Source organism: Apus apus, chromosome 4 (genome assembly GCF_020740795.1).
Source record: "Apus apus isolate bApuApu2 chromosome 4, bApuApu2.pri.cur, whole genome shotgun sequence".
In the NCBI taxonomy this organism is placed as follows: domain Eukaryota; kingdom Metazoa; phylum Chordata; class Aves; order Apodiformes; family Apodidae; genus Apus; species Apus apus.
In genome coordinates, this window is record NC_067285.1 from 12,721,755 (window position 1) to 12,747,342 (window position 25,588).

Below are 25,588 nucleotides of genomic sequence, written 5' to 3' on the forward strand. Positions count from 1 at the left end.
CTGTAAATCTCCAGTGCACGCAGTGCTTTCTGTTGAAGATGTTCATGAGGCATCAGTGTTGGTACAGACATGTCTCTGATTCACCAGGTGCAATCAAGGGCAGATCCTAACTGATTTAGCAGTGTTTTTGCAAACAGAGTGAACATTGGAACCATGTGCCCGGGTCTTGATGTGTTCGATTTTTTTAAGGGTGTGTTAAGAAAACCTGTGGGACTTGCTGAGCTGCTGTCTTCAGCCAGGTGTTTTGAGTGAAGGACAAACCACAAAAACACTGTGTGCGAGAGAGAGGAAAATGCTAGATGGGAAGGAATTAGAAAGCAAGCCAGAAAAGGACTAAGTAAAATAACAGGGAAAAAAATCTTTTGGAGAGCTAAGGTAGGTTTGATGATCAGAGTTTTGTCTTACAGGGAGTATATCTTCTTCACCTGTATTTAACAGGCTTTTCATTTTATCTGGCTAATCTCTGGCTTTTGATAGCTGAGTGAGTTGGGATGTTTTGGCCTCTCTGTGATCTGTGGAGCTTTGAAATCCATGTCTGGGCTTGTCCTGGTCACTACAGTGATGGAGTGCTGCTGCCTGAGCAGAACTGGTACATGTGTTGTTCTGGTGAGGAAAATATGTTGTGGGATGGCACACAGGAATGAACACCTGGATCCCTACAGCAAGTCCAGGTTGTCTTGTAGGTTTTGGTGCGTTGGTGGCTATTGGTGCAGCTTTACAAAAACCTGTGTAGTTGTCTGCAGTGCTCGTTGTGTTACTGTGCTGGGGGTGAGAGGGTACTGGTCTCTGACACATCTTATTTGCACTTAAAGGTAGGATTTATAATATTTGGTGTTTCAGCAGATGACAGAGATTTAGGTGCCATTGGGATCTGGGAATAAGGCAGATGGAGCAATAAAGGGTGGCATGCTCCACAAAGGTGGTCCCTGGCTATACTGAAGCAAAAGGTGGAGTCTGCAGAAAGCATTTCTAAGGTGGAGAGAGAAGCCCTGCAAATGTTCAGGCTTCCTCTGCGTGTGGGACAGCCCAGGTTTGTATGGCTGAGCAGGGTGTGCTGTGGGCTGCAGGAACATTAAGGGTGTCATTTCCTGACTGATGCTGTTAAGAAACTTCATGTCAAATCCTGTTCAGCTCTTAGGTCAAAATATATTTCACTGCCTTAGCATGGGCTTGTGTTTTGTGTAATTAGAAGCTGAGACTCTGAGGTGTGGACCGGGGAACTGCTGGTGTGGCAGGGAGGTTATCTGGAAATACCCACCCATAAAATGGGGGCTATAATCGGACCTCCTGGAAAAAGCTTATTCATTAATGTTTGTAAAATGCTTTGACATCTTCGTCTGGGAGTCTTTTTAGCGGAGCCAATGTTAGTTGTATTACAGTAGCTAAGCCAGACCTAAATGACCACATTCCGTCTCCTCCCTCCGAGCCCCCAGCCATTTCTAACAGGGTTTGGTGAAGAAGTGAAATGTCAGCAGAGTGGCCAAGGAGAAGTGAACTGCTCAGCAGAAATATAAATAGTGCTTTTCTTTCTTGGGATAATATCCTGGTCCCATGGACAAAATTTTGCTGCCAGGAGTGGAATTTGTAAAAGGGATGAGGAGCTGATTTCTAGGCTTGTTTCATGTTGGTAACTGGTTTAGAGTCCACTTGTATTAGTACTCACTGGTGCCCTTTGGGTGATTAATGTACTCCCAGCTTGTCTGAATGGCAAGTCCAGAGAACAGTTTTGTAACAGCAGTTCATGCTTTGGGACATGTCTTCACACCGTAACAGTCAGAGGGTGCCAACTAGGAACATCTCATTAGTGTGGCCAGTGTCTTCCCCAGAAATCTGACATTGACATTTCTAGTGAAATGTCTTTCAAAAGCACTCTATGACTGTGGAACATGCAGCCCAAGGCCAACCCAGACCTCACCTCTAATCTCATCTTTCCTTTTCGTGCCAGGTCCCTGGAAAGATGCAGCTCTCCAAGAAGACATTCCAGGGGGGTTTAATCACTGCACTCGCTGCAGCCCTGCTGCGCTTGTGGTCTAAGCACCTGCTGTTTCATTTAATTAGCAAAAAATGAGAGGCGTAGGTTGGGGGGAAGACAGAGCAGCACCCTGGTGAATTATTTGCTGCAATGTGATGTATTTTATTTTGGATTCGGAACAGAGGCCATGAGGAACATTTTCCAGAGGGCTCCATAAACCACCTCCATTCACAGGATGATTATTTGAGGAGGGAGGGGGATGTGGATTTAAATCAGTGCCGCTAATTTCTGCAAACAGCTACGTTATTTTTAATTCATACTCCAGACTCCCTCCACCCATGGCTTGATGTTAGGAGCTGTGAATTTTCCACATCGTAACAAAGTCCCTCTATAGATGATTGCCCTTTAAATATGTTTTTAAAAATTTATTTCAGATACATCAGACTTTCAAGTAAGTCAGTCTTCAGAAAGGAAAACTAACTCTTTCCTTCCCTCGTGGTGACTTGTTAATATATTTGTATTTCAGTAGCACATACCAGCTCTGAGCAGAGGAAGGTTACCTGAAAATCCTGTGACATCATGGAAAAAAAGAATCGCCTTTGCATGAAGTGGTCTTTCTGCAACCTAAAAATTATTGAATTTGGAGAAATCAGCTCTTCCTCTTGCTTTTCTGAGTAGTTTCATTGTTTTTTCATCTGCTTACAGACGGCACATCTCCTGGACCTGTGGACTCTGCAAGTCAGCATTGTGCTGAAAATCAAGCCCATGACACCCCAGCAGTATCTCTTCCTCCTCTTAGTTTTTCTTCCTTTCTCCGTATTCCTGTCTCATGTTGGTAATAGGTTCTTTCTGTGTGGATCAAATCTGGAAGCAATACCTTGAGGGACACATTCAGACTCAGGATGTAAAGTTTGGAGGTTTTTTTTCCACCGTCTTCTTTGACGTTTGAGAGATGCTTTTAAGTAGATGAGATACTATTACGGTGACAGCCCGTCTGTCGTTGGAAGCATTGATGTTTGAATCATATTCTTCTGCTCTGTTTTAACAGAAAGGCAAGAGTAGTTGTCTTGGCAGTTTGCCTTGTTTCATGCCTTAATATGGTTAAGAAGGGAAATTTGTTTTCATATTCAAGTCCCTGTTGTATTTGCACTGTTTAATGCTGTTCAGTCCCACATCCAGGCAAGGGGATTGCCTGCCTGGACTGCTTTTGCTGCTTGTAATGGAGAACAACCCCTTTGCTTGCCCCTTCACCTGCTGGCGCTTGCTTTCGAAATATGAGCATCTTCTCCAGCTTCAAATCCTTTTCCACGTTGATACTAATCTGCAAGGTTCAAAGCAGGGGTGAGATTTCAAAGCTTCCTTAACCATATTAGATCTGCAGTGTGACGCTCAGGCTGCGTTGAAATCCTGTGTGTTGAAGAACATATAATCACATGTCTGCACCTGTTAGAGCAGGGAAAATGTCTTCTGAGTTTTGTTTCTGTTTTTCTTAAGCTGCTCTCAGGTTTTCCTCCACTCCTGGCCAGTGTGTCATTCTCCTGCATCTGACCTAATGGAGAGACATGCACTGGCCCCAAATGAAGGCCTAGAAACAATCATCTGCACCTGTCTGAGCAAAATAGGTTATTTGTGTGTATGTGTGTATGTCTGGTAGTGTAATTTATTTGTTCAGTTACTTGAGCCAAGGTTTCCCCCCAAAGGAAGCCCTAATTAAGTGAGATAACATTGCTTATGGGTTGCTGGCAAAGAGGAGCTCACTGTGCTTACATGCATGCTGGCCACAGGTGTGTAGTTGCTGCCCTTCCATGCCCTTTTCTGCCTGTTTGATAATGAAAGGATGTGAGCAGTAGCTGTGTTTTGATGAGGCTGGTGTCTTGCTTTCTGATGGAAAACAGGCCATTCTGTGCTCAAAAATAGTGTATCCTACCCTCAGCAGGAAACATACGTGGAATCTAATTTTCAGAGGTGCATGTAACCTGGTAGAAAGCAGTTGATGTGTTGTTTCTCCTCCCACCTCCTTCCCACTCCACTTCTTTTTCTTTTTTAAAAAAAAAGAACCTTGACATTTAAGGCTATGTTCTGCAGATGGCTGAAGAGGCAGTTCCCTAGAGAAGCTGTACCCTGATCCCTTGCAGCCATGATGCTGAGGCATTCGAGGCTGATCAAATAAATAACCTTACGGACCACATGAGGATCACAAAACCAGCAGCTAGGTCTAGATACTGCAGTGCCATCAGTCAGCTGGGCTGCTGCTGGTAAGGAATTACAGTGCCTGGACATGGCCAGAATCTCATTGATGCAAATTGCTGTGTTCCTGGATGCTCTCTGTGACAAAGCATCATAAAGTAATTTTGGGGTTGGGGAGGAGGGTGCTGTGAAATATTAATTCCTTGCATGAGCCAGGGGTTAGAGCAAAAGGGAGGTGTGTGGCACCTGCAGCTTGTTGGTTAGACTTGGACTTTCCAACACATCTGTGGGGTTGTTTCCACAGTCTGGGCATCCTTCTGATGTCTCTTGTAGGTTTTTGTGGTGGGGAAGAGGATGGAATAGACAAGTGCAAACCCATGGGGAGGATGAGAAATAGGCCTGGATTGCTGCACAGTGCCCAGCAGGGTCAATGTAAGGTGATGGTCATGCTTGTCTGGCCTGCCTGTCTGCCCCATCCAGCTTCTAAAGCCGGTCACAAGATGTGGAAAGGCATAGCAATCTGCATCCTCACTTGGTCTTGTCCTGGATTACATCAGCCTGGCCACCAAAGCAGCTTGTAGGTCACCTTCTTCCCCTCAGAAATGTTTGGGAAAGAGCTGCTGGTTGGCATGAGTTGTGGCTGCTTATTCCCTGCAGCTTGCTCTCCCCAGGACACTTTCCTTGCATCACCCAAGCACACTGGCATTGTATAAATAGTGTAGAGGAGGTTGCCTGTGTGGCCAGGCAGGCTGGAAAACATTGCTGTTTCCATTTTATGACAGAGTACCTGATCAGTGATGTACAGTCCCTGGTGATGCACCTGCCCTTGTATCACTGGAAGAGCATCTGTCAGAGGAGAGCAGGCATGGATGCTCACTGGCAAGGTGGATGTGGCCAGGTGCCTATAAAGCCAGAGGTGCTGGTGTGCAGCCCAGGTGGCTCTCTGGCCACTCTCGGCTTAAAGCTCAGGAAGCCACTGCCCTAACAGGGATGGGAGAGACATCTTCTGCATGGGCACAACAGCTCTGGCTTCAGAGGCAGTGCTGTGCTCACTGTGGCAGATAGCAGCATACCAGGTGCCTCCTGTGCCTGGTGCCACCATCAGGTCTCGTAAGTAGCACCAGGCAGGGAAGCAGTCTGGAGACATCCTGATGGGATGAATGGAACTGGAAGGAGTCCCTCTCCTCCTGGATGCAGGCATTGGCCTCTGAGTGCTGTTTGTCCCTCACAACTTATAGCAGTTTTATCATCAACAAGTTTGGAAAAGTCACAGTACTGACACTATTTCTTGACAATGTGCCTGCACCACTTAAAAGCTACTGAGATTAAAAAAGACCACCCTCCACCCCCCACCCCCCCAAATCCCCACAGTTGTCAAAGACCTCCATCAGTGCTTTTAATACCCTGCCAAATATTACATGTGATGAGTTGGTATAATACACAGGGATGGATGACTATTATCTGAATGAAAATCCTGGCATAACAAACGAGCACACAGAGCATGATGCAGAGACCCTGTAAACACTCAGTGTGCCCACCCTGTTCAGAGCCCTGCACATGCAGCTGCCATGGCCGTTGTCCAAACCCACCTACTTGCTCAGGGTTTGCTTTCATTCTGTTAAAGTAACAAAGCTTCTCAGGCAGACTTGTACTTAGAAAAATAAGGTTTCAGTCCCAGTCTCCCTTCTTAGGAGGCTGTGTGGGTTTGTCCTGGGAGAGGTGTTGTCCCTCCCTTCAGAACAGCCTCGCATTATAGTCTGGTCCATCTGCAAAGTTCCTTGGGACTCTTCTGCTCGCCATGGGCTTTAAGGACTCAGATGTTACTCAAATTCTCCTTGTCTTTTTTTAAAGAGAACAGTGTCCATTCTGTCTGCTTCCTGGGATTAGAAGAAGCTGGTGTGGGTTTGGGTGTGCAGGTAAGGTGCCCGCATTGTGTAGTTGCACTAGCAATGGGATGTCTCTTTGAAACAGCTTTTCTGATACCCTTAGACTTCACCTCCCCTGCCCAGACATATATCCAAAGAGAGAAACCTCTGTCTGTGAGATGCTGTTGCAATAGGTGCTGGTAAGGACAGACTGTTGCAAGCCTAGGTTTGTTTTTCTATTCCAGTGCATAAATACTTCCCTTCATTGCAAGCCCAAAGGGGCAACCACCGCTTGAAGTCTGTTTTTCCTGTGCACTGGACACCTTTGCTGTCTTTACCTACCAGATGAGTATCCTAGGGAGATGTCAGCACCCAGGGCTGGGCAGTGCCAAAGGGCCCACACTGGTGCTGGCAGCTTAAAGACTTGCAGCTGGCTCTGAACAGTTGGAAGCTGTCTCTCCTGCTGGCTGCTTGCTTACCTCTGTCGAGGCCCAGAGCGAGGTATCTATTACATGTGAAGCTCTGTTTGTCCACTAGGATGGTGGGATTTGTTGTCAGTACTCCTTTCTAAATCCCCATAAAGACAGGAGACAGATGTGTTTGGAACCAGATACGCACGCAAGACATCTCAGCATTTGGAGGTAGGGATATAAGGAGAAAATAAGACAAAGGAGTCTTCTCCCAGCGTGCAGTTAAAACCTGTGGTTATGTTTTCCTTGGCATGGTTTCTTCATTGTACTGAGCTGGGCGGTTGCTCTCTGCTGTCTCCCCAGAGCTAAGAGCAGTGCCCTATGGAGATGAGTAGATACCATTTCAGATGGAGTTTCTGAAGTAAAATGTGCCATTGTGTTCAGAGCTATTGTTTCTGTTTTCAATATTGAAGTTACTTGTGGTTTCCAGTGAACAAGCAGAGCTAACAAGCTGTAGAGAAGATGTAGATTATGAAAACAGAGGGATTAAGTTTCATACATTTGGAGCTGAAGTCTCATCTCTCTCATAGTAGTGTAAGCAGGGGAGTAGTCTTGCAGACTCAGAAAACTACCAATTTAGCTAAGGGTGTGTTTTTAACCAGAGTTAGTTAAAACTGGTCACCACTGTGAGCAGCAGAAGTCTAAGGATGGACTCTGTGGGTGCAAGATCAAAAACCATCCAATGTACAAATCAGGTTTCAGAGCACTCCTTTGTCAAGCTTTGCACTGGTTCAAAAAAAAAAAAAAATCAGTTTGCAGAGATGGAGTGGGTAAGATGGGGAGCCCCTGTCTAAATCAATCAATTAGCCAATGAAATCAGCAGTTATATCTGTATGAGAGAGGAGTAAGGAAGCGTAGAAGAGGGTGTTGCACAACAGATGTGATTCTCCAGCCCCTGACACCCCTGTTGCTCTGGGGGACCAGCTGGACCTGTGAGGAGTCAGGTTGGCACATGAGGGGGTCCTTAAATGAAGAATCAGCCCCCCTAGTCCCCCATCCCACAGTGTGCTGTCCTAAATCTGTGACCCTGCAGAGCAAGTCAGGAGTTTTGTCCTCTGGATGATCTGGCAGTGCTTGACAAAGCAGCTTGGGACAAAACCAAACCAGCCTGCAAATGGTGCTGACCTTACTATGTGGTGCATGATTTGTGATAACAAGTGTTTAATTAATAGCAGCACTCTGATGGGCTCTGTGCCATTTTTAGGATGCACCCTCCAGCACCTTACTTCCAGTGCAGTGTTCACCAGTGCTGCCAGGGGTTTCCCCAAGGACTGGAGGGTTTGAAGACCTGCAGCCTCCTGCCCACCCATCCAACTTTTGTGCTGGGCAGAGCTGCTCCTGCCTGCACAAAGTTTCTCCTGAGCAGGATTTAGGCACTTGCAGTTTTTGCATTGTAAAGACTTAGGGGTGGCTCAGTAAGGTTAATGCACCAGTAAACCCAAAAAGCTCAGTTGAGCTATGCTGTATTTCAATGGTTGGCTTAAAAATATTGAAATTTAAAGAAGGATGGAAGGTTAATATTTTTTTAAAACTCCCAGGTGATGTAGGAAGCTGTGATTAATGGAAGTGGATCTTGGTGCTTTCAGTGAAACTCTTAGAATTGCTGTCATATTTAAACATGGGACCTTTGCTCTGACAGTGCTCCCAGATGTAGTTCTGCTGCTGTCTGGAGGCCAGTGTTACAGGAGAGCTTGGTCCTGCTCCCCTTAATATTTAAGGGCAGTTGTCACTGTTGCTGCAGTGTCTATTACTGGAGCATGCTGGTTTCTTGCTGCTTGTGTACAGTCTGAAGGGACACTTCAACCCCTGTACAGGAGGAGAGGAAGGAGGCTCTACAGTTGAAGTCACTGTTCCTCCCCACCCTGGATTTCTGCTGTGACCTGCAGTGAGCATTTAGGACATGCCCAGGTGGAACAGCCTGAGTACCTGGGATGGCTCTGGAGCTAGCTATGTCTCAGTCACAGAGTGGTTGGGATTGGAAGGGACCTCTGAAGATCATCTTTTCCAACCCCCCCTGCTAGAGCAGGATCACCTACAGTAGGTCACGGAGGAACACATCCAGACAGGTTTGGAATGTCTCCAGAGAAGGATACTCCACAACCTCTCTGGGCAGCCTGTTCCAGTGTCTCTTACTCTCACAGCAAAGAGGGTGGATGTGCTAGCTGTAGAAGTGCTAGCTTCAGCAAAAAAGCAAAACAGTTGTACTCCCTCCCAACATTATAAGCCTTCTTATAAGCTTGGCTAGTTGACCTGATGGCATCAGTGCTGCTGTGATACCTCTGCATGACCCTGCTGTGCCACATAACTGCAGCATTCATCTCTCTGTCCTTCTCTTAACAGGCGTTATGGTGTAGCCCTACTTCCCAGGGATGCTGTTGGGACAAATCCACTGTAGGTACTGGAGTAACAAGGGACATATAATCACCATGGAGAGATGGAAAATTATGAAGTAGTCTTTGTCCAAGCATCTTCCAGTGTGGTTAATTTGGATGAGGCCAGGCTAATTTAGCTTTGGGAAAAGAAAATGCTTCTGGCAGGAGACATCAATAGCTGCTCTGTGAACGGACAGTGTGGGCTTTCTGAGAAGCTCTTCAGAGATGCACCAAATGCCTCTCTCATCCCAAACCAGCAACTCCAAATGTTTTGCCAGTCTGTGTTAGCCACAAACGCTGGGCTCGTTTTTGGAGCCTTTAGAGAAAGCTGCAGCTCTGTATGAAAAATACCAAAATGTCTCAACTGGGAAACAGCATTCCCTCTTTTGATGGATCATGTTGGGGAAAGACCCCCAGTCTCTGCTTCCCCTGGCCCCCCTTTCTCCTCCCCTGGCTGTTTTAGTTGGATACTGAGAGGTTTGTAAGAATTCCAAGATTTCTGGTGGAAATTTTCAGACCTGAGAGAGGCATTTTCCTTTGGGGATTACACCATGCTGTAAATGTCTCTTCTCTTTATTTTATATGCATTTTCCTGCTTTTGTTTGACTTTCTCACGGATTGCTCTATATTTAATTCAGAACACATCCTATAATGCTGTAATTGTCAGGCATGTCAGCTGGTTATCTGGATGGGTTTTGCTCTATTTTTTTTTTCTTTCAAAATAAAAGAAAAGCCAGTTGCTGCTGCTTCTTAGGGATTGAATTAATGCACTTCTCTTGCATGCTGTGGCATCATGTAACAGCAGGAGAGAGCCAGTGTCACTGGCTGCCTGATGTAATTGTGGAACTGCTGCATTAGGAAGAGATGGAGTTTCACCTCCTTCTGCTGCATAAGATGTCAGTTATACACTTGAGCAGCTAACAGATGGGCTATGCGGTGCTCAGTCTGTTTCATGCCCTCACCAAAAGATCTCCAAGTATTTTGAAAACTCTTGCTAATTGATATTGTGCTCTGTTTCAGCTGATTTTGAAGGGGTGGGAGTTAGGTAGACCTCCTGCTATCTTGTGTCTGTGACAGTGACCTGGTTTTTTGTTCCTGTGAGAGGGTGAAGCAGAGGAGGAATAAAAAGAAGCTCAGTGTGACCGACATCCAGGGGAAATCCTCCAGCAGCTGTATCCTGCAGAGGGATCTGACCCAAGTGCAGTGGCTTTGTTCCCTGTCATGCATGTCCTTTTGTCATTGATCTCAGCAGGTATGGTTCTGGGCTGGAGTAAATCGGGTCCTTCCACTTATGTCATGTATGCTCCACTGATTAATCTTGGCAGAAAACCTGTCCTGAAATCACAGGACAAATGAAACTATTGAAGAAGTGATCTTCTCTAGACTGGCATCTAGAAGCTGAATCAGTGGAAATGGGCTCTCATGTTGTCCACTCTCTTGCTTGTTTTCACCTGCTGGCATTTAAATGCTCATATGTTGCATTGTAGCATGAGATCCACTTACTGGAAATGGTGGCTAACCATCTTCCTAAACTGAATGTCCCCCTTGGATGCTTTGGTTAACCGGGGTTCGGAGTATGCTACAGATGGACAAGCCTACAAATGGGAAGATAAGCCTATCTGAAAACCACCAATAATACTACTTCCATTTGCATCTGTCTCACTGATTTTAGCTGAGTACAGTTCCTCTGAACCCAGTTTCTGACTCCTGCTCTGCAGCACAAGGCTCAGAGCATTTGATGGCTCTTCATTAAATCTGATGCCATCTTCCAGAGATCTTTCTCACATTTTGCAGGTGCAAAAGCAGAGGCAGGACCAGAGAGGTTTGTCCATGGGACAATTTTGGCAGATAACAGAATTCAACCTGATTCTGTCCCTTCCCTTTCTTGCAGATCACACTGTTTATAATTCAAAATACAGCTAATGATGCTGTAACCATCAGTCATACCAGCAAACAGCACAGCTGGTTTTCAAATTCAAAATGAAAGAAAATTGCAGCTGCCGCTCAGGGTTTTAATTTATAACCCTTGATTCTGGTATCTTACCTCCCCTTCTCATGTAAGCATTTGTTATCTACATGAGGGACTTTCAACCTCTTCTGATTTGCAGATGCCACGAACCGCTTCTGCTGAGGGTGTGAGTTCCATCTCCACCAGTTTCAAATCCCTGGTGGCACCTTTGCTTTTCTTTCAGTTTTTTTGGCAGCCCTCCCTCTGAAGTGTGCACAAAATCCCACACGCCTACAGGTGCCTCCTCTCTGCCCCATCTCTCAGCTGGCTGTAGCCACTCATTCCCTCTTGGGACTCTTGAGCTTAGATCAGCCTCATGAGAAAGGATCATGGAGAGCTGGGATCACCACATGCCTGGTGCCTACCTTTTCCTCATGTTCTTAATCTTTTAAGTCCAACAGTGCCTAACTTAAAGTTATTGTTGGTTTGCCTCATTTTTATTGAAAAATGTATTTTTAAATGAGAACATGGGAAATGGGAAGCTAAAGTGCTTTTTGGCATTCATCATAGGAAGAGTTGTAGCCTTGGGACCACTTGAGTGACTGAGAGTAAGGTGGGAAATTCACTGGGATCTCTGGGGCACCTTGTCAAAAATCTTCGGCTCTTGGTCTTTTAGTCATGGTTTGGTTTCATCCACTGTTTCTCTGGAACAAAAGTAAATTAGACACTGTGGAGAGCGAGTGAGGCCCCATCTCTCTCTCTGCAAGAGGTCAGAGTTCAGCATCCATTTGCAGGTGGATGTTGTTTTGCAGGCCATAGTAAGGGGTTTGGATGAAAGTAATTGTCAGGGCCTTTGTGTGTTAAAATCAATCTCCCTGTGATTGCCTCCTCCTGCAGGGCTTTGATTATATCTGTGCACGTGGCAAACCTACATCCACTTGAAAAGGAACCAGCACGATATGCATGCTGATAAGAGATTATGTGGGTGTCCTAATTTGCTCTTTTTAGGAGGTGTAGAGAATTTGGCTATTCTGACCGGGGGAGAGTTAACACTGCTGCCAGGAAGGGGAGGAATTAACAGCCCAGCAAGAAACTCCAACTAGGGTCTGTGGTGTAATGCAGGTCAGGTAGCTGTCTCAGTGAAATGTTTTCAGGGAGTTAGATTTAGTCACAAATTACCAAAACCTTGAAAATTAAACAGTTTATATGTTCATGTCCCCCGTATCAGTTCGCCTACAGCAGAGTTAAAGCCTCTCTTACAAAAGAGAGGTCACCTCTTAGTCTCAGGTGCTGTAATTCCTTGTATCTAAAATGGAAATAAATGTTGTTTTAGGAAAATCTAATTAATGTATCAAGTAATAATTATCAGGAAGCTGCTTGACTTCTTATCTTGAGAGATGTTACTTGAAGCATCTCAAGGGGTGCTTGCTTTTCTTTGTTAGATTTTTAATCATCTGGTACCATCACAAGGCAGACAGGGGCTGAATCTTATTTTCCAAGCAGAACTGATGTGAAGCAATCAAAGATGCCATCAGCTGGTGATTGCTGAGCCCAAACAGTCCTTGTGTGCAGGAGCTTCTCTTTTTTCATGGCATATTCTCATGTTTAGGTAAAGTTGGTCTGAAGCAGAAGAGATGAGAAGGAAGTAACAGCTTAGCTGTAAATGAGGACACTGTCTGCATCTCTTATTTCCCATTTACATGTGTGAGGCAGCTTCCAGAGCTCCCAACATTTATATCAGAAGCTTAAGAGTGTTATTTTCCTTTCAGTCTTGGACGTTTAAGATTGAGTTAAGGTCATGTTTGCAAATTTCTGCTTTGCACCATAGATGCTAGAGTAGGTTGTTGGGGTTTTTTCTTGCTTTTTTCAAACAACTTGTTTTCTCAAACAACTGCTCACCTCCAGGAAGTGGGATGTCAGCAAAAAGGCCAGTTATTATGTGAGCTGATACCGCTGAAATCTTCCTAGTCCATTCTTTCAAGTTGAGCCATGTGTATGTGCAAGTAGGAAGCAGTGGTAGTGGGCCAGTGCTCTGAGCCTGCTCTCACTTTATTAAGCAGCAACTCACATAAGTAATTCCCGTGATTTTTAATTAGATAAATTGCATGATCATCTTCTGACCACTGTAATAAAGTAATAATCTGGACCACAAGGTTTATGACAGATCTTCTAAATTAGTTTAGAGGAGAAGCAAGAAGGAAGCTGCTTGGAGCAGAAGGCAGGACTGCATGCAGGACTTCTGCAGGAAGGCTCTTGGCAAACCCAGAGTATTTTGTCTTTCGAAAACCTGGGGAGGTGCTTTTGGTGGTGTTATTTGTGGGTGTGCATCTGTTGTGCCAGAAGCAGGAGTGGGATGTATTTGTTCAGCCTGACTCCAGACATGCTGCCCAAATGGGTGGGAGGCTCACCTCCCAGTTTCCATATACCATCCCTGCTTCCAAATGGATCCCCCACCCTGTGACAGTGACATGCTAACAGTTTTCTTTCTGCCCATCACATTGGTCCTACAATTGGAGGGTCCCTATCCTGGGTTTAATGTGCTAATGCTTGTAAGCAGATGAACTGAGTATGAGTTTCTCTAGGTTTGCCAAAATGTGTTGCTTAGTTGTGTTTTCTTGTCTACTCAAAGCCAGCTATAGTCCTAACTCCATCCTTTGGGACTTCCTCTCATCCAGACTGCCCTTCTTTCTCTGCATGTTGGGAAGGTTTTACTCCAGGTGACAGGAGGTGACTCTGTCATTCAGCAAATCTTGTCCCTAAATTAAATGTCATTATACGAAAGATGTGAGCAACAACTTGTGGAGACTGTTCATGTCTGAGCAGAATAACCAGGGCATTAATGAAGGATTTTTATGATCCATCGTATGTATATTTGCAATAATAACCATAATAATTTCCTTTCATAGAGAAACATTTACCACAGGCTAGAGTTTTCAACTTTTGGATGCACTGCAGACACCTAATTAAGTGAACTGAAAATCTGTTTATTGATCTTTGGCTGTTAATAATCTCTATGGGGAAAGTGCTGTGACTACTAAGAGGAGTTTTTGTGGTTCAGCCCCTTGATCTCTCCATTCCAGGCTCCTCCATTTATCTCCACAGCTACTGTCTTCTCTTATCTGAGCTAGGCCGTTAGGCATTGATTCAGGGTACCCCATCACTTCTGGGAGATTTAGGTTGTTTCATTCAGGCTTATCACTGTTTTTTTCCCCTTGCTTCCATCTCTTCCTTGTCTTTTGCTTTGCATCCTTCTCCATGGGTGAGAGAATATAGGGGCATAGAGGCAGGGGCATAGATCCTTGGCTGCTGTTGTATCCTTGCTCAGATCCTTTTTAGGTGTATTGGGTTTCTCATGTCATGCTTGAGATTCAGTCAGTAGTTTCCTCCCTGAACCTTATGCACAGCTGCCCAACACCAGTCTGTCTCTATTGCTGGGGCATCATCACAAGAGCCAGACCCAACTTGTTGGTCCAGGGGCTGATCCTCAGGCCAGTGACAAGTGTCATCTGGGGTTAGAGGCTTGGAGGGAGACTGTCACTCACCTCCATGGGTGCCCAATCTTGTATGGCCTCTTGAGGAGCAGCAGCTTCACTCCTTGTCTTCAGTTTTGCACAGATGTGTGTGTATTGCCCACTGAGATACTATCTCGTATCAAAGAAGATGAGAAATATTCCATTCTTCCTGGGGACTTTGCACTGGGACAGGCTGTGTTGCCATGAATTGCACGGGTGGGCTCCTGAGTGCCTCTGCCACCCCTCAGCTCCCTGCCATCCAGACTCTCCCAGCGGAGGCAAGAGCCAGGGTGGAAAGTATAGTCTAGGAAAGTTTAGCCAAACTTCCAGCTGCAATTTATTGTATCTATTTTGCTGATATCCACCCTTTAGATAAATAGTGCTAAGTTATACACGTTGTGACTCTCTTGATGTGGTTAAAAAGGCTTGTATTAGCCAAGCTAATCTAACTCCAAGAATAACCATGGGAATTTGACTGTGTCGGTTCCAGCTTCAATCAGTCACCATGTAGTGAAGTGAGAATTGCCTTCCTGGCTAGAAGTGTAGCAACAGTGAAACTTCAAGGGAACTGGTGGGGATTCCCTCCCCCTCCTTTTTGTTTTGTTTGAACAAAACTCCTGCCCATACCTGACCTCAGGTACCTGAACCTCTACCTACAAGAAAACAAAATTTCCCGTTTTCAATAAAAAAGGTGTCTCTGTAGGCAGAAAAGTGCCTTAGCTAACAATCCGCAAAGCTATGGTCTATTTATTTACCAGGCTGACTCCCTGTTGAGGAAACATGTGGGATCTTTTAACTTTTTCTCCTGCACAGATGTTCCTTCTACTCCGTGTTTCCTCTTGATCTTTGGTGTGCTGTGCCATATGGTGAAAATGCTGGACATGATGGGTGCAGTCGAAGAGGAGAAGGATTCTGTGTGCTTAAAACAAAAAAGTAAAAAAAATACATTTGACTGTTTTTTTTTCCCCGTCAGCAAAAACGTATTTTTTAAAAGAAATCTGTTGAGATAGCAAAACCACTGCTAACTCACACACCCTCACCGTTGGACATGTAGCATTGATCAGGTTAAATGCTTATTGATGAGCCCCCTTCATGCAGCTTTTGCTGCCACTTCAGGTATTTCTATTGAGCTGTAGATCCATTTCAGGTGAGGAGATAGGGGTCCTCCAAGGTCAAGTAGCAGGACCAATTGCTTTCCATCCTTACCTTCCTCCAAGGCCACAGGGCTTGTGGACTGTGGGTTGAAAGACATTTCTCCTCATCTGTTGGAACTGAGTTATTGAGCTAGCAAGAGCTTTGGTGCTCCTTAGCCCAAGGGAGCCAGAGCTTCTGTGTAGAATCAACAGGACGTAGAGCATTGTGTTTTACATCTGAAATGTGGTAGAAAATGAAATAAAATCTGAAGATTTGGTTATTTATCTTGGTAGCACCATGGACTGAATGGCAATGAAAGGATGCAGAGAGTGACTGGGAGGGGTGAGAGGCTCTGGCAGTTTTCAGGACTGGGGACAGTTTCTCTTGGGCAGGTCCATGAAGGTTCCACTGGAGCAGGTGCTTCTTCCTTTCTGGCTGAGGACCTGTGTGTCTTTTGGCTGGTGTTCAGTCTCGGTGGCACTGGACCATCCATGCTCATTGCCTGAAGAGAAATTGTAGGGCTCATTTAGGAATATCAGCTTAGTGTACTGCTTTCCTAGGCTTGCTTCCACAGAAAGTGACTAGTTGACAGGAGTCTGCTCCACCGTGCAGGCTAGCAAGAGCCATAAATACCCCTTTGAGCAGAGGTGGAATGCTGGTTGTGGCTCTGCAGTACAACAGGATCCTGAGATTGCTGGGCCTTTAAGTGTGTGTTAGAAACAGATGGTGGTGATGGGCAGGGTTTAGGAGCTGGGGGGCAAGTTTTTGGTTGATGTGGGTGAAACTCGGGCTCAAGTGATCCATAACCATGTGCTAAATGGTGTTTGTCAAGGGCTGAGAGCACACCCACCTTGAGCTGTGTCTTCTGGCCGTTTGTGATATTAAGTGTTCTCTGGGATTCTCTGCTCTGAGGGGTCCCTCCCTGCTTCCCTTTCTCTGCTGCTGTCATCCATGTAGGGACTGCAATGGAAGATAATCCCCAAACCCCCATCTCTCTCTCCCTGGGAAGGCAGGAGTGCTCTTACTGGACCAGGGCAGTGGGCAGTGCTTTACCAGCAAGAAGGCAGAGCGAGTGTTTTACTAGATATGCTTTAGTCTGGTTGCTTGAGCAGCATTTTTAGCCAGGTGGGTGGTCTGTCACACAGACAGGTAAAAACTGTGTCTCCACCAACACAGGCAGGCTGTGGATTAGAGACAGGGCATGTGTTTTGTAGTGAGGAATGAGAGCCTAATTTTAGAACAGCGGCAAAGCCAGGCTCAGATATCTGCCTGGGCCCTTTCCCAGCTCCTCTGTGCTGCCAGAAACTTGCCCTCCTCCCTTTCTTGGAGTGAACTGTGTTGTACCTTTTTATGTACAGACTCCCCTGCAACGAGGCAGAGTAATTCCTGCAGTTGCTTTGCCTTGCTAATCCTCTTTTAAACCACACACAGGCCAAGAGTTCCCCCGGTTCCTGCACAGCCAGTTCATTTTTTTTCCCCCTAAGGTCTTTGTTGTGTTTCCTTTGCAGATGCAGCTTCTGGACAAGTTCCCTATTGAAGGAGGCCAGAAAGATCCCAAGCAAAGAATCATCCCATTTCTACCAGGTAATGCTGTGGGGAAAGCCCTAAATAAGATGGGTGAGAACAGTTGGGAACTGCATTTCTCCAACCACCATTTCTAGTGCTTCTTGTGACCACTCTTAAAAATGCCTTTTCCCTGGAAGCTTGTATGTGCAACTTTGTGATACCAGACCTCCACCTAAAATAACTGGCATGGTGTTTAGGGCTCCCAGGGGATCTTGTATCAGCTGTTGAGGTTCAGGTTGGTTCATGCCCTGCCATACAGAGGGCTTTGATGGCTTCTGGGGGGCTGTGCCCAGGTGGTGCAACCAGACAGCCTGAGCTTGGGCTGCTAACTGGGAGGCCACTGGAGACCAGAGACACTGTCTTCATAGCTTCTGGGTACCATGGCTCACCAGACACTGTTGCTGTACAATCAGGAATGAATAATTAGAGTTGCCACTAGGATATAAAGGAAGCTGAAAGAAGGTTAAATGTGAGCAGGGATTTTGGAAATGCTAGCCAAAAAGATAAGTAAATACCAGTTTGGTCTGAGCCACTGTCCTTCTGACAGCTTTCAGAGAGGGCCTGGACATGATGGATACCCCCTCTTCAGGGTAATGGCATACATTTCTACACAGCTTCTTCCAGCAGTGACTGCAGGGATGGCATGGGGGCAGTGAGCCAGACCTCAGCGTGCTCTTGGAAATGCACACTCAGGCCAGCTCTCTATTGTCTGACTGCACGATTATGGCTCTTGGTTTAAAGTTTGGCTCGCTGAGCTGCCTGCCAGAATAAATGGAGTATTTTCAGCCTGTTAAAAGGTCTGTTCTGTCTTTAGCTATAAAAAAGAGATCCCAGATCTTTCCCAAAGGTCTGCAAAGAGAAGCTGAGATGGGAGGGCTTGAGTGTGCCGTGGTCCTTAGTGCTGTTGGCAGACAGAACAGCTGCTCCAGATATGTGGTGAGCACAGCTCCAGGGCTAGCAGGGACTTGAAAACCAGCAGTGCTAATACATGGCACAGCATCAAAGCCACAGTAGGACAGTGCAGCAGCCTGGCAACCTCCACAGATCTTCTGGGAGGCAGCTCCAGGATCAGGGTTTGTTCTCTGCAGTGCTCTGTGCTACATTCAGGCCCTCTGCAGCCAGGGGAAGGTGGTGTTGCCCTCCATTTCCAACCTGGGATGAGGAGAGGAGTCCAAGCGTGGGCTCTCTTTCCAGCTATGCCACCAACAAACTCATAGACAAGTCACTTTGCTAAACCCCTGTATGATAAGGATGGATACTGCTAGCCTGTCCTTCTTGCTGGAGAGCATTTTGATGTCCTTGAAATGGACTGTACAGGAGTACAAGTGACTTTAGATGAAGTGCTGTAGGAAAATTTCTGTTTGCAGGTAATGGTTGTTCCTCCTTTATTGACTGTCAATGGCCCATTTCTTTTACTTTGTCTTAGAAAAATGTTGGCTGAGTTGCAGGTGACTCCTGCTCAGCCTGTGTGCAGTTCTTAGGGATGGATGTGCTGACACATGAGTGGGTGATATTTGCAGAGGATGATATACATCCCATATGCCCATCACAACACTTCCTACCCTTCCCACCCTCCAAGAACATAAGGGAAATGGTACTTATGCATGTCCTTGAGGTGAAAAATTATATCTGGAAAACATTTGAGTAGTCTTAGTGTCCCAAAGAGAGAAGCTGCCAGAAAAGAATAGACCTCAGCTGTATTTAATTTAAATTTTCTGTGATATACATTCTAATTTCAATATCAAATCTCTGCCTCTTTCTTGTTGAACTGCTGAAAAGCCTTTGTTGCTTTACCCAGGAACAAGGTGACTCAACTAAATATCAAACTCTGTTAAATAAACTAGATGCCATAATTAGAATATGTATGGCATTTCTGCAGCCAGAGCTGTGGATTACTGAAACAAATACCTAGCTATAAACTGTCTTAATTAAAAAACAGCAGGGCAGATGTTTGTACTTAAAACCTACTTCTATGAAGATGTTCTGATCTTGCTTGCTTGTTATGGGCCTGATTCAGCCAAGCTGGAGTGGCTCTGTGTGCTGGGTTCTGAGTGCCTGACATTTGCCCCTGCCACTTGCAGGCTTGGGCGACTTTCCCCCACCAGGTCTGCTTTAGGAAGCTGATATATGCCAGCCAGTGGCTCTGGCTTGTCAGCAATGCTGTGGTGCTCTCCTGAAATAAAGGCGTGATCTGAGCCTGGGGATTGAGGAGCCACCTTTGCAGGTCACTTTGTCATGGTAGTGCATGCATACAGGACTGGCTGGCAGGTCACCCATAATGTAATCTTGAGATAATGAAGGAACTTCATCTAGAAGGAGAAGACAGGTCTGTTGTGTTTCTGGAGGACACGGTGCCAAATAGAAATGACAAAGATGGGGCAATGCAACTCTGGGATTAACAGTTTTGCAGTGGTTGACCCAAGACTCCAGGGCTTGCATTGTTTTATGTTTCTCCTGGCAGTAAGAGAAGGAGCCATCTGGAGGGAAAACTGAAGTTGGAGGGATGTCAGCTCCTCTTGCTCCACCATGGCTTCCAAAGTGCATCCTTGGGGAGAACGCACTGCATGGCATGAAATCACCCTGTTACGCTGGCTTCTGGGCTGCAGATCCCTGCTGTGGAGAGAGAGTTGGGCTTTCCACAGCTTGGAGCCATTGATGATGGCAGCCCCTTGCACTTTCTGCCCAGATGCCAGCTTGGTCCTTGCATGGATTTAAAAGCAGTTTTGAGCCCAGCTATAAAAAATGGGATATTTTAGCGTAGACTGTGCTGGAAGGGGAAGATCCTTGCTGGGTGCCTGCTTTGCAGCTCCCTGCTGCCTGGAGAGGGAGACATCCTGCTCCAGGAGACTGCTTTGTTTGTCCGATTTTCCTTCCCCTCGGGAAGCTGGTTGCTATCCCAGGAGACCAGGAGGGTCAGTGCAGGCCGCCCAACCTTGGTCAGGCAGATGCAGAAGCAGTGCCGCAGCCTGGCTCTGGTCTCTACTTCTAGTGCTTGGAAGCCTCTGCCAGAGGGGCACTCTGTCTCTTCCTTTCTTTCTGTCTTGGATTTTCCTCCCTTGATGAGGAAAGAGGGAACTAGCCTTTTCAGGGCAAATTCCACAAGAGGAGCTTGGTGGCTGTATCACAGGGCACCAAGAAGGGATGCTGACATGGTGGATGAGATGTCACCAGCCATTGTCTGGCCTCGCTGTGACCTGCTCTCCCCCGCCCTCCCAGAGAAGAGAAACACCCTGGCACCCCCTCAAAGTGGTCTCTGGGGGCTTCCTCCTTCCCTGGCCCTGAGGCAGTGGGAATGCACAGTGTGCCTGCTGAGGCATTTTCAGGAGAAGCAGGAAATACAGGGTGGCAGGAAGATCCCTGCAGGTCGTGCAGGTTTGGCCCCGTTTTTCACTCTGGCTCGTGGCAGCAAGGGCGGCTGGGGAGCAGAGCGAGCTGCCCCGTGCCGGGAGGGCTCTGCCTGAACTCTGGGCGAAGCTCCCAGATCCCCAGGGAAGCCCCAACCTTCCCTCCTCAAGGTGTGGAGCCGGGAGCAGGAGCTGGGCCCCACGCGTGAGTCAGGAGGGCTGCGGCAGGGAGAGGCGCGGGAGGCCATCCCAGCACCGCCCAGATACCTGGGCTGGCCGGGGCTGCCGGCAGGCAGGGAGCGCGGGCGGGAGCCTCCCCATTTTGTACAATGCAGGAGAACGGGGAATAACCTCTCGCCAGCGCCATCCAGGACTTTCCTCACCCCCCATTTCTGCCACTCACCGACTGCAGTGGGGAAGGAGATCTCCTGCTGATGAACTGCATCCCAGGTGGATATGTCTGCTTTCCGGGTTGGGTTTTGTGTGTTGGGTTCTTGTTTTTTTTTCCCCCATCCCCTTTTCACTGCTGTCTTTGGGGAAGAGGAAGCTGAGGACAAAGGCTCTAGCAGGTTTGCAGCAGCAGGATTTTGTCCATGGTGATGAGAGCAGCTTTTTATTCCCTCACAGTTGTGTATATGCCAGCATGGCTCCTTTTGTTTTGCTGCAGGCTGGAGGAGAAACAGAGTTTTGCTCAGAGATCTTGGGCAGTTATCCTTGTGCTGAAGTGGAGCTGACAGGCTCATCCTCACAACCAGCACTGTGCTGACCTTCTGATCCAGCAGTTCATGTTTCACTTGTGTAAACTGAGACCAGGATCATCAAAGTTAGGAGGTGGCCATGTGTAATTTTGTCAGAGGTGCTGCATTTCAGTGGTAGTCAATGCATGCATTTTCAACATATATTCTGCCCACCTTGGAAGGCGTGGACACAGTGACTGTTAGGACCGCACTGGCCAAGGAGCACCCTTAGAAATCTCAGAGATATTCTTACTGTAGGCTATTTTCTCCTTAGGAGAGGTGGTTGTTACCTGGACATCTTAACTCTTAGCTGCCTTGTATGTGCAAATATATATATATATATATATATATATATATAAAAATTTCAGAGTTGTTTTCCAGTTTTGATTACCCTCTCCTGCAGTGCTCTGAGCCAGAGCAACAAAGTATTAGGACGTGATTTTAACTTTTGTTTAGAGTAATTTGAATTCCTGACCCGCACAGAAATGAATAATGTTGCAATGGTTCAGACCCAGTCAAAAAGTAGCTTAAAGTTGTGGGGTTTTTTTGAACAAGGTGATATCACATACAATTCTCTTTATCTTAGATCCATGCAAAGAATTACTTTTTAAATTAAAATATAGATTAATTTATCTTAAACTATGTTCCTTTAATATGCAGAGATTGTCTTGCAAGCATGATAGGCCCACGCATAGACACACAGGAGTCTCAAATGTCTGGTTTGCTGAGCCGTACCTGTATAACAGAAATAACCAAGATAGTCTGCTGTGCATTCCTGAATATGAGGCAGCAAACTTTCTCTGCCCCCATCCCCTTCCATCCACCTGTACTAAATCAGCATTGCAGTCCCCTGTCCCCACCTCAGAGAAGCTGCCAGGGCTTGGGAATGTGAGCCATAGTGCTGCAGCATGGGATGCTCAAACCGTGATAGAGAGCTTGTTGGGGGGCCACTCCATAATGTAATATTATTTCCTTTTTGAATACATGTTTTCAGTTTTCCTACCTGTTCTTTTGAAGCGGAGAGGGCCCCAGGTTTAAAATGTACTTATCTTTGAGCCAGGGTAGTGTGTTAGCAAGACAGCTAACAGGTCCTTGGCTTGTTTCCACTCCAGCTTATTTAGGAGTTGGGTGATGCTGAACTTCTGGTGAGCTGCTCTTCAGCAGCTCCTATTGTTTGAGAAAGCAGTTTCTATTGTTTCTTTCTATTTTCTGCCTTGCTAGGAGGACTACTGCGGAAAATTCATCTCCTGTCTCTCACAAGAGGAGAATGGATTTCCTGTCGGCTCCAGGCTTGAAGGGAAAGCAGGGGCTGCCAGGAGGAAGCAGCGGCAGGATTGATCATTTTGAGGGGGACAGGCAGGCATATTATTTTCTTCAGCTCCATGGAGATATTTTTAGGGTTTAAGTCTTTTCTGGTTGAAAGATGAAGTCTTCAAAGTATGAGGTCATAGGATGCCCTGAGGCTGCTTCCTATTGAAGAAGCTGTGGAAAGAGCAGCCACCAGTGCCCACCGGCTTTCAGAGCTGCCATTGGAGGAAGGAGTTATAATGAACCCCATGTAATGAAGTGCAGGAGGGCTTTTGGCTTTGCATGCTGAGCCTGTTTCACAGGTGTTTTCAGACCTTCTGAAGGTCTTTGGACATCAATAGGGCATGAGCCAAAGGCCTTATTTCATTACAAAAGGAAGAAAAAGGGGGGCAGGGGGAAACAATGCTGCTATCTGCCCAGGTACCTGGTCATCTTCTCTCTTTTTTAGTCTCTTCTGAATCTTTCCTCAGCAGATCCAAAATAAATGGTCTGGCAGCTGAAAGGAGGGGCTGGAATAGGAAAAAACAGAATATTTTTCTGGGGCTTGTACCTGCTTCTCTCACAAAGGTTAAGGGCTGGTATTTTGCTCAACCAGAAAACACCTCTGGGCAGAAATCAGCATATGCAGGATATGATGTGCCTCTCTTTAGAACATTTGAGTCTCCCGAGGAGAGTTTTGTAATGATTAAGCCACAGTTTCAAGGGAAAACAAAGAAGGGAAAGGGGGTTTGGTGTGGGTTTGCTTGAAGCCAGAGCTAAAGGGGATTATTTGGGTTTTTTTCCACACTGCATACTAGACCAAGAATGTCAGGGCAGGTTTTCAGTGCAGTGTAGATGCTTGGACTCCTTGGGGAAATATGCAGACATTTTTACTCGGAATTTAGTTTGATTTTGATTCTTGCTTTTAAAGGCAATAAACAAACACAATTATAGACTTGAAAAACAGTTTGAGCTGCATTGAGCTCGTAGTTTCCTCAGGCAGCCATTCCAGATGAGTGTGCCCTCTACTACTATAATTACTTTTTAAAAATAACTCTGCAAGTCTGTAATCTAAAGTGGGTGGCATGTAGCAAGTCTGAGAGCATTCTGCATTCAACCCACAGGCTGGGGAGAGGGTGGCTTTATATAAGGGTTTGCTTGTCTTCCTCTCTGGGTTGAAATCTGACTTTTTCCCGCAATCCATCAACAAATGGCCCATATAATAAAAGTGCTTTTTAACACGGGAGTCAGGCTTGCCAGGGACTCGTATGGGTTTGCAGCACCACAGGCTCTAGATATTCCCTCTAGATGTTACTTCTCTCCCTGATCTTGTCTCTGTTGTATTCAGATTTTAGCTGCCTGGACAATAGAGGAGAGCAGAGCCCAGCTGAGATTCCCAGCTAAGTAATAGTCTATACTCTGAATCTGTTTTCAACCCACTTTGCCTTTTGGCTGGGCCAGCTGATTTATTTATATATTCACATGCTTAAAATAGGTTGTGATTATTTTTCTCCTGTGGATTGGAAACAATGAACCTGGGAATTTGCTGCTTGATCACAAGTGATTTCTCCTGCTTTATTTTCTATTTGTTAAACTTTTTAGGTGCTAATGTTTCTTAAATGTGGTGTGTTTGCAGACCTCCCTGCTCCACAATGCAGCTATTTACAGACTCTCAGTAATGCATTTGTCCTTGCTCATAAGGGGATCTTTATACTCTGGAGCAGATTTGAGGGGATCCTACTGCAGGCGAGGATTTGCCAAACTAAGTCTGTTTCCACTGTAATGAGATATCCCATGGCAGTGTCAGGCCCTCTGTGATTTTTATTTTTGTTTTCAGAGTTGTAGTCCTGTTTAATAGGAAAGCTGAGGTGGAGAGAGGGAAATGATGTGGGAATTAGAAAGAGGAAACCAAGGGTAGGTAGATGAGGAAAAGAAAGTAAGTCCTAGAAGTGGGAAATTCAATCCTCTTGAGCTTCTCCCATTTGGAAAGGTGCTAATACAGGCCCCAGGCTTGTATTCAGGATGGAGGTAATTGATGTTTGCTCTCAACTTTCCTTGGGTCTGAAGTTAAGCACTTTGACCATGTCATTTTCTATCAGGGTTTTGCCACCTCTAAATAAAGAGCAGAAAATTACATTCCCTCTGCTTTTACACCCTAAGCATCAACAAGTTCAGACTTGCAGGTTCCCTCTCATATTCCAGGCTCTGAACAGCATAAAGCTGACCCAGAATAAGCAAAACACTTGCAATCTGGTTTGGCCCTTGATGGACTTTTATTGGAAGTGTTCAAGCTGGTGGGCAGACTTCAGTTTTTCACTGTGTGCACCATTAGATGTGATTCCCACCTGATCCTTCCAACTCTTCTTCCAACTCTTCCCACAAAACAGGATAGCTTGGCACCCCCTCTGTCAAGCAGTAAAACCATTAGACTGGAGTACAGGGTAAAGGCATTTGTGCCTATTCCCACTAGACAGTGTCGTCACTGCTGGTTTATTTAAATCATTAGATGTAGAGAGCAGAAGGGAAAATATTCCTATCTTAATCCTGGCTCCTACAACACAGAGCAACTGCAGAACTGTGTGTTTAGCAGATTTCCTCTTGGGAAGAGAAGTCTCCTCTAGATAATAATCCTTTTAGCAACATCTCCAGTGAACGAGGCTTTGTCTGAAGAACAAAGAAAAAGTCGCAAGCTTGAAATACGCCTGAATTTCCTGAGAGCACTCGCTGGTGTGTGCAGGCAGGAAGCTGTGTTAGTCTGGTTTGGATGTTTGCTCTGAAGTGGCATAAACAGAGTGTTGGGTCTCCCGGGATCCTGATCTGAACTGTGGACCAGGAGGGAGGGATTCCTCTAAGCTGCAGCTACAAGAAGGACTACTGTAGTCATGCAGCTCTTTGCCTGTGTCCCTGACTGTCCTATATCAATCCATCCTCTGAAGATCCCAGGTGGATGCAGGAGCCAACAGCAGAGTTGAGTGATGCAGCCACAGCAGACTCAGCACACATGGGTGTTAAGCTGCCAGCCAGCAGGGAACTCATTTCCTGCACAATTCTGAAAACAGCTGATCTGTGACATTTTAAGAAGGGGGAGAAAATACAGGGCAGGGGAAGGAAGGCCCTGGCTACATAAATATTTACTTTTGCACAGTGTGTCAGTCACCCCTTCTGCCAGAGGCTGGGAGAAGAAGGGGTTGCTT

The 25,588-nt window shown here is 46.1% G+C and overlaps 1 protein-coding gene across 2 annotated transcripts in view; it reads left to right on the forward strand.

The window, feature by feature from the left end:
• Positions 1 to 25,588, forward strand: part of SH3PXD2A (SH3 and PX domains 2A) — a 259,755-nt gene that overhangs the window by 56,735 nt on the left and 177,432 nt on the right. For both annotated transcript variants that reach the window (XM_051616598.1, XM_051616599.1), the window contains exon 3: positions 16,969 to 17,044. In XM_051616598.1, the coding sequence (XP_051472558.1) occupies positions 16,969 to 17,044 (76 nt within the window). The remainder of the gene's footprint in view (positions 1 to 16,968; positions 17,045 to 25,588) is intronic.